The 12557-nt window shown below is 37.8% G+C and overlaps 1 protein-coding gene across 15 annotated transcripts in view; it reads right to left on the reverse strand.

Annotated features, from left to right (window-relative positions):
• Positions 1 to 12557, reverse strand: part of RIC8B (RIC8 guanine nucleotide exchange factor B) — a 119208-nt gene that overhangs the window by 53622 nt on the left and 53029 nt on the right. For all 15 annotated transcript variants that reach the window (XR_002481696.1, XR_002481693.1, XR_002481695.1 and 12 more), the window contains one exon: positions 10416 to 10510. Coding sequence is in view for 11 of the 15 variants with exons in the window: in XM_008053575.2 (XP_008051766.1) it covers positions 10416 to 10510 (95 nt within the window). In the remaining 4 variants the exon portion in view is untranslated. The remainder of the gene's footprint in view (positions 1 to 10415; positions 10511 to 12557) is intronic.

The raw sequence follows: 12557 nt of genomic DNA on the forward strand, positions 1-12557 counted from the left end.
TGTACATATACATGTGTGTGTATACACAACACACACACACCACATTTTCATTATCCATTCATCTGTCAATAGGAGTGAGTGTGGATTGAAAGACTGAGGGCTGAGGCTGGTGTACCCTGTTATCCAGAAGCTGAGGAGCAGAGGAAGAATGGACAACTAGTAAGAGAAGAGGAAAACCAAGATATTGTGGTGTCCTAAGAATGGAGTGATCACTTGTGTCAAATGATGCTGACAGATCAAGTAAGATGACGACTGAGAAATGTCCACTAGATTTAGCAACACAGAAGGCACCAGTGACCTTAACAATAGCCACTCTGGTGGAGTAGTAAGGCTATAGCCTCAGTGTACTAGAGTCAAAAGAATAGTAGAGGAATCAAATAGTCAAAACGTAGAGAAGTTTTGCTGCCAAGAGCAGAGGACTAGAACAGCAGTGGGTGGGGGTAAGTGTCAAGAAAACTTTAGAATACGTTATAGATGGAAAGATCCCTGAATGCTGCTCACTGAATACTTTTTTAACATACGGTGACCTGGTCACTGTTCTCTAAATGTACCATAGACATATTCTCATTTCCGGATTTATCTTTGTTTTCTCCTGCCGAGAACACTTTCATTTTTTTTTTTTTTTTTTTGAGTTGGAGTCTCACTCTGTCACCCAGGCTGGACAGCAGTGGCATGCTCACAGCCACCCCAGCATTGACCAGCTGGGCTTCAGCATTTCTTCCGCCTCGGCCTTCAAAGTAGCCGGAACTACAGGCACGTGCTACCACGCCTGGGTAATTGTTTTGCTTTATTGCAGAGATGAGGTTTCGCCAAGTTGTCGGGGCTGGTCTCGAACCCATGGGCTCAGGCAATCCACTCACCTCAGCCTCCCGAAGTGTTGGGATTACAGGCTGAGCCACCAAGCCCGGCCCATTTTCATTCTTTAAGACTAGCTCAGAACTCATCCAAAAATATTTACTATGCCTTGAGCTAGGTGTCAGTGTACAAAAATAAACAAAATATACTTCTTTCCTAAGGGAAGTCAGTATAACATAATTTGTAGAGCACTGAGTTTGAATTCTAGGTTGCCTCTTACTGACCATGCACCATAGACAAATTTATTACCTCTTCTAAGTCCTGGTATACTATTTCTAAAATAAAGAGAAATAAACTTACTTACTAGGTTGATGTGAGTATTAAATGAAAAAAATGCATGCAGACCACTCTGCCTGGGACACAGTAAATATCAACTATTAAGGGGCTTTTGAACAGTAGACACAATATAGGAGGGAACAGCAACATATAGAGGAATGAGAGATTATGGTATCTGTGGGGAACTGAAAACAGGTCCCTAACCCTAAAGCAAAGGATAAGGCCTCTAAAAGACGGGCCTTAGTGGGTAATAAGACCAGAAAGGTCTATGTATATGTGTGTAGAATGGGGTGAGGGCATTAGAGTCTTGTATGTTATGGTAAGATAACTTATTGATGACCTTACACCACAGTTTTGCTGACAAAGAAGATGCAGAAGCCTGGTTATGGTGGGTTGAAGAATGAATAGGGTTACAGCCATGTAAACATAAGTACAGGCTGGGCGTGGTGGCTAAAGCCTGTAATCCCAGCACTTTGGGAGGCCGAGGCGAGAGCACTGCCTGAGTCCAGGGGTTCACTGAGTTGAAAGACTGATGTGGAAGGATAGCCTGAGCCCAGCAGGTCGAGGGTGAGGTGGCTGTTGAGTGTGCTACTGCACTCCAGCCTGGGCGACAGAGAGAGACTCTGACTCAGGAAAAAAAAAAAAAAAAAGTCCAAACCAGTAATCTGAAAAGTGAGAAAGTGAGGTACATGCAACCCTGGAGGTATATAAAATGATCCACTGGGTGAAGAAAGAAAATAAAATTCCATTTTATTTGTTTTTATCTAAGAAGTTGAAAGAAATTAAACTTTACAACCTTTTACACATGTACCAACACCTGAACCATGTATCAGATGCTCCCCATGTCACAACATATGCAAAGTATCTTGAGGAAGAGTTGAAATGCCACATCATGGAAGGGGTAGCAGTGATGGCATTCCTTCTTGGTCCCTCATTTGGTTTTTTCACTGGCATATTACAATTTACATATGCCCAGGTAAGTGAGTTTATATATTTTACCCAGTTTTAACTGAACTAATTCTTGTAAAATAGACAAACTATTTAAAATAATTCCTACAAAAACACCAAAATTGAAGATAATACTTAAAACAGTAGCACAAGCTAAGGACAAGAAAATGACAGAGTCCTTTGTTTGCTATCATGAGCAAAACCAAGGACAAACCAACAAGATCTGACAAGTAGTTTTTAAAAAATTAGGAATTATATGAAATATGAATTTATAACTACTATAATACTAATGAGTTTTGCTTTAAGCATATAATGTACCTGGAGATATTAGCTAATGATAGTTGAAACCTATACAATTAGCAAGCCACTTAAATATTAAGTGTGCATTACCATCACATATGAGGGGGGAAAAGTATGCAGAACATAAAGAAAAGTCTCTACTATTTGAGAATAAAAAGTTTGTGGAAGGTTAATTTTAAAAATTTATTTTAAAATTTAGACTTTATGCTATTCTTTTTTATTGTTTATTTTTGTACATAATTTCATGATCTACTTCATATATCTGTTTAACAGTGTACACATATAATTTATACATAAATAAATATATTGGAGGGTATGTTCAAAATTTTTTACGATTAGGAATATGAGCAAAATGTTTGGAGACCAATGGCATACAAACACTGTCAAAACACTTGGCTGTGAAGGGAAGGAAAGAAATAGGCTCATATCTCTGAGGGGATAAAAACTGGTTTTTTTTTCCCCTCCCAAATGGGACAGATTTCAGCATGATATTTTGAAGGGATACAGCCCAAAGAAGAGACTGAAGATAACTAGAAGAGGAGTTAAGTGCTGGAACAAGGCTTCAGAAGGCAGGAAAAAAAAAAAGGTGTGGGAGCTGCCCTTGGACAGGAAAGAGAGCTACTTCATTTTCTGAGACTGGCAGGAAATAGGAAAGAACAGATACAGAGTACAGTAAATGTATAGGTAGGGGCAGAGTATTAAGGGTTTGGGAAAGACTCTGCCTGGCAGTTACCAATTACCTTCTGAAGTGGTAGGCAAGATCATGTATCTATCCAACCCTCCATCCATTGATATTTACTGAGCACCCACTGTGTATACCTGCTCTAGGGATTAGGGGTATAGTGGTAGACAAGATAGACAAGATCTTTCCCTTTTTTTTTTTTCTTTTTTTCCGAGTTGGAGTCTCACTCCGTCGCCCAGACTGGAGTGCAGTGGCATGCTCCCGGTCGCCGCAGTCTTGACCTGCTGGGCTCTGGCGATCCTTCCACCTCAGCCTTCCAAGTAGCTGGAACTATAGGCACGAGCTACCACGCTCGGCTAATTTTTTTATTTATTGTAGAGATGAGGTCTCGCCAAGTTGCCCAGGCAGGTCTCGAACCCGGGGGCTTAGGCAATCCACTCACCTCGGCCTCCCAAAGCACGGGATTACAGGCTGAGCCACCGAGCCCGGCCTTTCTTCTTTTTAAGTTTACAATTTAGTGAGAGAGAAAAACAGTAAACAAGTAGAAAAATAAAAGAACATTATTTTAGTTAGTACCATGAAATAAATAAAGCAGGTGATAAAATAGCAACAAGATATGTGTGTGGGGAGAAGGGGGCTCTTAATCTAAATTGGGCAGTTAGGGAATCCCTAACTGAGGAGGTCACATTTGAGCTGAGTAATGAGTGACAAGAAGGAGAGCCTATTAAAGATCTGAGTAAGAGCATTCCAAGCAGCAGACGGAGCAAGTGCAAAGGCCCTAATAAATAGTCTACATCTATGGAAGAGAAAGAAGAGCTCAGCAGTTTGAATACAAAGTTATTTGGATTGTGGAATGGTAGACCTCTGGAGTCAAAACATACGCATGTTTTGCTTGATAATAGAAAAAGAGATGCCGTCTGGGCATAGGGTTTCCAATGTCTCAGATCCAATTCCATGGACTCATCTAATATAACATAATCAGAGATGGTTTACAGATTCAGAAGAAATTTAAGTTACTGTCATAGTGTCATGATGAGAACATTCTGCCCAGTTTATCAGGCAGAGACTTTAGCATGATATTCTCCCCTAAAGTCTTGTGGAGACTCAATCTAAACGTCAAGCTTCAACGGCCACACTAAAAAGTATCTGAAGGCTTTTAAACTCTCTCAATCTCCTACCCCTCCTCTATGTTGCCAAGACATCCCAAATATCCATAAGTAAAAACAGGGGTGGTGAAGAAGGCCTTTGGAGAGTTGCAAAAGTTTGGTAGAATCACATATAAAGGATGAAAGAGGGAACTGATCAGGGGTAACATATATTTCCCACCTAAGACTGCAGATCATAAATACTCACACAGTGAACCAAAAAAAAAGTTCTAATTCTTAAGACAGAAAGGAGCCACAAGAGGATTTAACACAGACATTTCCGTTTTGAAAAACAACTCTGTGTGCAGTAGAGAAGATGGACCCATCTGTCAGGGTAGGTAAAACTTTCCCATAGGGCTCAGCAGCCTGAGTATAGCAGTGGAAAAAGAAGGTGGTCTGACAGATCTGAGGTTGAGTGCTTATGACTGGCAGGAATAGCAATGGAGTAGAGAAAGGCTGAAATGATTAACCAATGTTTTAGAATAGAGATGGAATTAATCCTATAAGGGGACTTATAGATAGGAGAAAAATAAATCATCACGGGGACCAGAAGTCTGGAAAAAGATGAAGAGCAGGTACAGTACGAATAAGGAAGACTTTTCTTATCATGCTAGTGAGCATGTCCTTTGACTTCTATTAGCAATTATTATTTGAATAATTAATTCACTGGAAAACTACTCAAAACTATCTAGTGATGTCTATTCTTGTCCTGAATTATCATTTAGCTTTTCATCATATTTATGTCTTGCCTCCTCATTTAGTCTCTATATTCCTCTAGTATAGACACTGGGAAGTTTTTAGAGTACCTAGAACAGTGCTTAGCTATAGTTCAGAAAACATCTGTTCACCTAGATAACTGCAGCTTACAGTCAGTTTAAGAACAAAACAAAGCTCCTTCTCCTCAATCTCTCCAAAGTACTCTCCTTTTCTGTATACCTTTATAAGCTTGTTCATGTCTGATAAAACACTCATCAAAACAACTGTACGTATTTACTTGCAAATCTGATTAGTAAGCCATGGAGAACAGAGACTATGCTGTATGTATCTTTGTTGCCTTAAAGCTCAACACAGTGCTTAACATCTAGTAAGTGCTCAACTAATAAACAGAAATAGGCCAGATGCAGTGGCTCATGTCTGTAATCCCAGCACTTTGGGAGGCCAAGGTGGGAGGGTCACTTGAGCCCAGGAGTTCAAAACCTGCCTAGGCAACATAGCAAGGCCTCATCTCTGTAAAAAGAAAAAAAATTAGTAGTCCCAGCTACTCGGGAGACTGAGGCAGAAGGACAGTCTGAGCCTAGGAGGTTGAATCCTGACTGTGCCACTGCACTCCAGACTGGGCAACAGAGTGAGACTCCGACCCAAATAAGTAAGTAAATAAATAAATAATCTAATTCTCAAACACTTATTAAAAATTTGTCATGTGTGATTAAGACTTAATATTGTTAAAATGTCAATACTACCCAAAGTGTTCTACAGATTTAATGCAATCCCAACCAAAATCCCAATGAAATTCTTTGTAGAAACAGAAAAAAAATCCTAAAATTCATATAGAATCTCAAGGGATATTGAGTAGCCAAAACAATCCTGAAAAAGAAAAGCAAAGTTGGAGGATTCATACTTCCTAATTTCAAAACTTAATATAAAGCTGAAATAATCAGAATGGTGTGTTATGAACCTAAAGGCATATAGACTAGTGGGATGCAACAGACAACCCAGCATATATATATACGGTCAAATTATTTTTGACAAGGATGCCAAGACCACTCAATGGGGAAAACACAGTCTTTTCAACATATGGTGCTGGGAGAAATGAATATCCACATGCAAAAGAATGAAGCTTCCAAAAATTAACTCAAGGCGGAGCAAAGACCTAAATGTAAGGCGCAATACTACAAATCTCTTAGAAGAAAACATAGGGTAAAAACTTTACAACACTGGATTTAACAATGATTTTTTTTGGACATAATACCAGGACACAGGCAACAACAACAACAAAAATAGATAAATTGGACTGCAACTCATAGAATAAGAGAAAATGTTTGCAAATAACAATAAGGAATTAATATCCAGAATATACAGATAACTCCTAAAACTTAACAACAAAACAATCTTGTTCAAAAATGGGCAAAGAACTTGAATAAACATTTCTCCAGCATCATTAATCATTAGAGAAACGCAAATCAAAACTACCTCATACCCATTAGGATAGCAACTATAAACAAAAAAAACACAAAACGTAAAATCACAAGTGTTGGCAAGGATGTGGAGAAATCAGAAAACGCTTGCACACCCATGTCGCAGCAGAATTATCCATAATAGCTAAATGTAGAAGTGTCCACTGATGGATGAATAGATAAGCAAAATGTGGTATATACATACAATGGAATATTATCCAGTCTTAAAAAGAAAGAAAAGAAGGGAAATGTAGACGTACATTCATTCATCTCAACATAGATGAACCCTGAGAACATTATTCTAAGTGAAAAAAGCCAGCCACAAAAAGACAAATCCTGTATGATTTCAGTCATATGAGGCATTTAGAGTAGTCAAATCCATAGAGATAGACAGTGGAATCATGGTTACCAGGGGCTATAGAAAGGTGGGAATGGGAGTTAGTGTTTAATAGTTATGGAGCTTCTGTTTTACAAAATGAAGAGTTATAGAGATGGATGGCGGCAATGGTTGTACAACATTATAAATATACTTGATACCACTGAACTTTACCCTTAAAAACTGATAAGATGGTAAACTTCATGTTAAGTGTATTTTACCATACTTTTTAAAAGTTAGAAGAAAAAAGTCTGCCATGTATAAGATGTTATGCTTAGCAAACTGTCCTCTTCAATATGTGAAGACAAAATGAATTACGTCTATAATGAAAAGCTTTGTAAATGCTAATATACTCAGTGAGTAAAATAAATTAGATTGACAGCCTAAAATAAATTAAATCAAATCTGGTCCTACCTTCTCCCCTCCTCACCAATATATAGGCCATCCCCTACTTCTCCCCTAAGCTCCAAAATAAAACAAAATCATACCCACACATAACTTTTTTGGACTAAGTGTTTATATATAAGCGGAGTGCTAAAAATACTTTCAGGCAGATAGAGATGAAAAGAATTAGGATGTCCTTCAATGTAGGAAAAAAAGTGGATTATGTCAACAACCTACTTGATACCACAAGTGTAGACAAAGGAAATGAAATAGAGCAGATTGTAAAACTACGTAAATGTTGATTAGTGGAAATGAAGGTAAAAGTCTGCTGTCTTTGTGAGCTGACAATTTTATCTCTACGTCCATCTCTTCTCGATTCCTCTGAAAAAAAGACAGTGTCTCACAGAGACAACATTAACAGTAGAAAAAGCTGCCAAACTATTTTTATTTACTCTTCTCCTTAAGCACCTTTACGACAGTCTCCTGACATGTATGTCGCGTAAAACGACATGTCTAGCTTCAGAAAAACTTAAATGAACAGAAAGCAGATTTCTTTATATGATCACAGGATAAACACAGAAATAAATTTCTAAACAAAACATCAAAATCAAGAAGCAATGTTAAAAAATGATTTAGAATGAGCTAAATATTAGATCTAAAAAGCTAATATACTTATGACAATAATAGTAATAAAAACAGCATGGCAGCAGCTCCCATTTACTGAGTGCTTTCTCAGTGCCAGGGAGAAGGTGCTTTATGAACTTCTCGTTTAATCATCACAACCCTTTGAGTTTGATGATAAAGCAAAACATATACTATACTATCTAGGATCACCTATTTCATTATACTTTTCCTTAAAACAAATCCAAATGTCCAAAAAAAGTAAAAACAAACTTAGAAAATAACTAAGAAATGGAATGAGAGAAGTAGCTTCGAAGGAACCTTTTCTTTGAAAAATTTAGGCCATAAGCACACACACACAGAAAAATTGTTTTCAGGGTTACTACAGAATTTAGCAGATACTACAATTCTAGTAAGTTTCCTAAAATAACCCTTGGAGGTTGGTGCAGTTTCTCTGTATTTAAATGGATTAGCCTAGAGTCATTACTGCTCAAAATGATATATTAATCACTCTAATTCTGATTAAAGGAACATGTAAGGCCATTCCAGATGAACTGTTAAGTCAGCAGCAACCTCAACCTCTCAGGAAAGTCTTTAAGAAATACTCATAAATCCTGCCTGTGGCTGTAGGGATACTCCCTGTATTTACATTAAAAGCTAATAAACTTTTATCAAAGCAACTTTTAAAATAAAAGCAAATTTTTAAAAAATGAAGAAATCTGGTTACTTTAAAAAATGTTTGATTTTAAAATCCTCTATATAGTTTTGCTCTCTCTTGACAAAAAGAGAGTCTCCTGAAGAGGTGCTGTGTTGATATGTTCATTATTCAGGAAAATCTTTGGCAATGTACTTGTGACACTAATAGCAATTCCTGTTAAAACGTTTTCATCTCACATCCTTGTATGACTATTTAACTTATGATACCTGATTTCTAACAAACAAGTCACTTACTCTTGGGCTTATAAGCCTATTTTCTTTCAGTTTAAATGTCTAGATTTCTAGTATGTCTCTTGATTATGGAAAAAAAATTACAGTGAGTCAAGATGCTTAATAAAACATTTTTAGAATATGATTTATTGTGGTTAATCTGACTTTTTTAAAGGCACAGTCTCAAAATTAATATGTGATTTGTAGCTACAGAAAAAAATTACACTTTTTAAATCAAGAAGACAATCTCTGAAGGCTTGCAGGGCAGGGAGTACGTAAAGATAATCTATGAACAGACTCAGTACAATACCAAATAATAAACTGCTGATTATAACTAAAATAACATGGATTTGATTGAAAATAACAATTAAGCATATATATACACTCTCGTATTTCTATAAAATTTTATTTAAGTCATATTTTGGAAAATAGAATATTTTAAGTGCTCAAAAGGTAAATTCTACTATTAAGAACAATTCCATGTTAAATTCTCTTTTTTTTTTTTTGAGTTGGAGTCTCACTCTGTCACCCAAACTGGAGTGCAGTGGCCGCTCCCGGCCGCCGCAGCCTCGACCTGCTGGGCTCCGGCGATCCTTCCGCCTCAGCCTTCCAAGTAGCTGGGACTACAGGCGCACGCTACCACGCCTGGCTAATTTTTGATTTATTGTAGAGATGAGGTCTCGCCAAGTTGCCCAGGCGGATCTCGAACCAGCGGGCTCAGGCAAATCACTCACCTTGGCTTCCCAAAGAGCGGGATTATAGGCTGAGCCACTGAGCCCGGCAAAATTCTTTTAAAACAGAGTTAATGCCAGAGTTATTTGTTTGCAGATCTGCATTTACTTGAATTGTTTAAAATGCCATCTGTATTCTTATAGAATAAAGTAACATGAGTAATATTATGATGATGTCAGAACGCTAGTTACTACAAATGTGATCCAGGATAAAAAGTAAGAGAATTCGGAAAAAAGCATTAATTAGTATTCAGTTCTTAGAATATGACAAATTTTTACAGCAGTCTATTAATAGCTCTAACAGACAAATCACAAAATTTGAACTACTTTAAATATATTTTATATATTTTAATTTATTTTTAAATATATTTTAATACTAGATGCTATGACCCAATTCTTATAGGTTTTTTAAAAATATTATCATTGCTTAAGATACACTTTTTGGTAAATATTCTTAAAATGAAATTAGTGAAGAGTATTAGTTAAGTCTCATAATTAAAAGCAGGGCTCAAATCCCTGTTCTTCCACTTATTAGGGCTGTGTTATCTTGGAGAAATTACTTGATTTTTCTATGCCTCAGTTTCCTCACTTGTTCAAAGGGAAAAATAGCAGTATTTACCTTATAAGGTTGGTATGATGATTAAGGGAAGTTAATCTTCACAAAGGACTTAGAATAATGCTACATAATAAGTGTTTAATAACTGTGTGCTATTATTATTGCTGTTTTGGGTTTTATCAGTGAATGCAGAAATTGCCAAATTCTCTTCTCTTTTTGAGGCTCAATATTGTTATATATAAAGTCAAAGGGGGCAGAATGAAAATTTCTTCTCAAGGAATGGTAATAATTTTCGTGGAGATGATTTCTGACTGATCAGTTACCTGATATACTGTAAATTTTCACTTTCTTGTCCTTATTTATAACAAACAAAAAGTGGATGCATCAAAACAACAAGAAATGATGTCCTTTATTGCAATACCAACCCAGAGTTTACCCACCTGTGCAGTTCTTCTGTTTTGTCTTCAGATGGACCTACGATTAGTAAACAATGGCGAAGGACAGCTGCCATGACACGAAACTGATGAGAATCACTCTACAGCAAATAAAAAAGAGGAGAGGAAGAATTGGGGGTTGAATGCCTCAAAAGAGGGGTCTGTACATCACTACGTCTCTTGTCCCCCAAACACTCATTCTTTTTTTTCTTTTGAGTCAGAGTCTCACTCTGTTGCCCAGGTTGGAGTTCGGTGACATAATCATAGCTCACTGCACCCTCGACATCCTAGGCTTAGGCAATTCTTCCACTTCAGCCTCCCAAGTAGTTGTGACTACAGGTGCCTGACACCACACCCAGCTAATGTTTTGATTTTCTGTAGAGATGAGGTCTTGCTATATTGCTCAGGCTGGTCTCAAATTCCTGGGCTCAAGTGATCCTCCCACTTCAGCCTCCCAAAATACTGTTATTACAGTCATGAGCTACTGTGTACAGCCTAGAAAATCATTTTTATACCATACGTTGTAGACGGCAGGATATTTTAATAAGACCTCCTGAGGCAATACTGATAGTCACTAACCCATATGAACAACCGCAACCACCTCTAGGAATAGCTGACGCCCTAGTTGCTGATCTTGTCACTCTGTTTTACCATATCTTAAGATTCAATTCCACTAAAGGAATTTTTTTCATTTCCAAGAAGCCTAGATTCTTCTGCTGTATGGCATACTGCTTCAGTTCGTTAGTCATTATAAAAGTTCGAACAAGGCCGGGCTCGGTGGCTCAGCCTGTAATCCCAACTTTGGGAGGCCGAGGTGAGTAGATTGCCTGAGCCCGAGGGTTCAAGACCCACCTGGGCAACTTGACAAGACCTCATCTCTACAACAAATCAAAAAAAATTAGCCTGGCGTGGTAGCGCGCGTCTGTAGTTCCAGCTACCTGGAAAGTTGAGGCGGAAGGATTGCCGGAGCCCAGCAGGTTGAGGCTGTGGTGGCCGGGAGCGGCCATTGCAATCCAGTCTGGGTGACAGAGTGAGACTCCAACTCAAAAAAAAAAAAAGTTCGAACGGATGTGAAATACAAATGTCTCATCTCTTAACTTTTAAAAGCAATAAATTCGTCAGGCGTGGTGACTCACACCTGTAATCCCACTCTGGGAAACTGAGGCAAGAGGACTCCTTGAGGCCAGGGGTCAAGGCCAGCCTGGGCAACACAGTAAGACTTTGTCTCTACCCAAAAAAGAAAAAATTAGCCGTGTGTGCTAGCATGCACCTGTTAGTTCTAGTTACTCCAGAGGTTGAGGGGAGGATCACTTTAGCCCAGTAGTTCAAGGTTACAGGGAGCTACGATTGCACCACCACACTACAGCTTGACCTTGACTCAAAAAAAGGAAAAAAAGGCAATAAATCCATCAACTTCATTTTAAACAAATTATTATATTCTTAATCTCCTGATTCTCCTAGAGCTATCAGCAAATAATGAAAAATAAGTGATCTCCAATGTTTATTCATTGGCAGGGATATTAAAGAGACATAGGGAGTTAGAGGGAAGAGGGCAAACAGTAGGAAAAAAATGAAACACTGGGTAATCATTGATTTACCTCTTTATTTTTAGTGAGATCTTGGGCCATTACAAGTTTCTTTAATCATCTGCATTAGCCCATATCTCTCTTCTTCCAAATTTTAAGTAATTAAGAAGTCACATGAAATTAGAGCTATTAAGATAGAGGGCCTTGATTGCTGTACTTCAGGATAACTCCAGTGACTTCAAAAACTATTTAAAAATTCTAAAACTTCTTATATAACTTAAGTCCATGTGACGTGCAATCTATTCACAATTTATACACATATCCTACATATGTGAGCATATATAACTCACATAGCCCTTCTAGGAAAATGTCTCTCTTAAAATCTAGCAAGCAATTAGGGCACACTTTCATTTCTCACAATGTGAATGACAACATATTAAACATAACACTATCATGTGTAGATCTGGAAGAGATAAAAGCCTCAGTGGCATAACTGCAAAAAAAAAAAGCACTGTACTTGAGGCCAGGAGTCTGTTACGACCTTAGACAAGTCACATAGTTTCTCTGATCCTCTGTTTCCCCACATGCATCTCCACAAACATGAAGTTTTATTAGGGTTGCA

The sequence above is a fragment of the Carlito syrichta genome, unplaced genomic scaffold, assembly GCF_000164805.1.
Source record: "Carlito syrichta isolate Samal-C Ts95f unplaced genomic scaffold, Tarsius_syrichta-2.0.1 Scaffold288311, whole genome shotgun sequence".
NCBI lineage: Eukaryota > Metazoa > Chordata > Mammalia > Primates > Tarsiidae > Carlito > Carlito syrichta.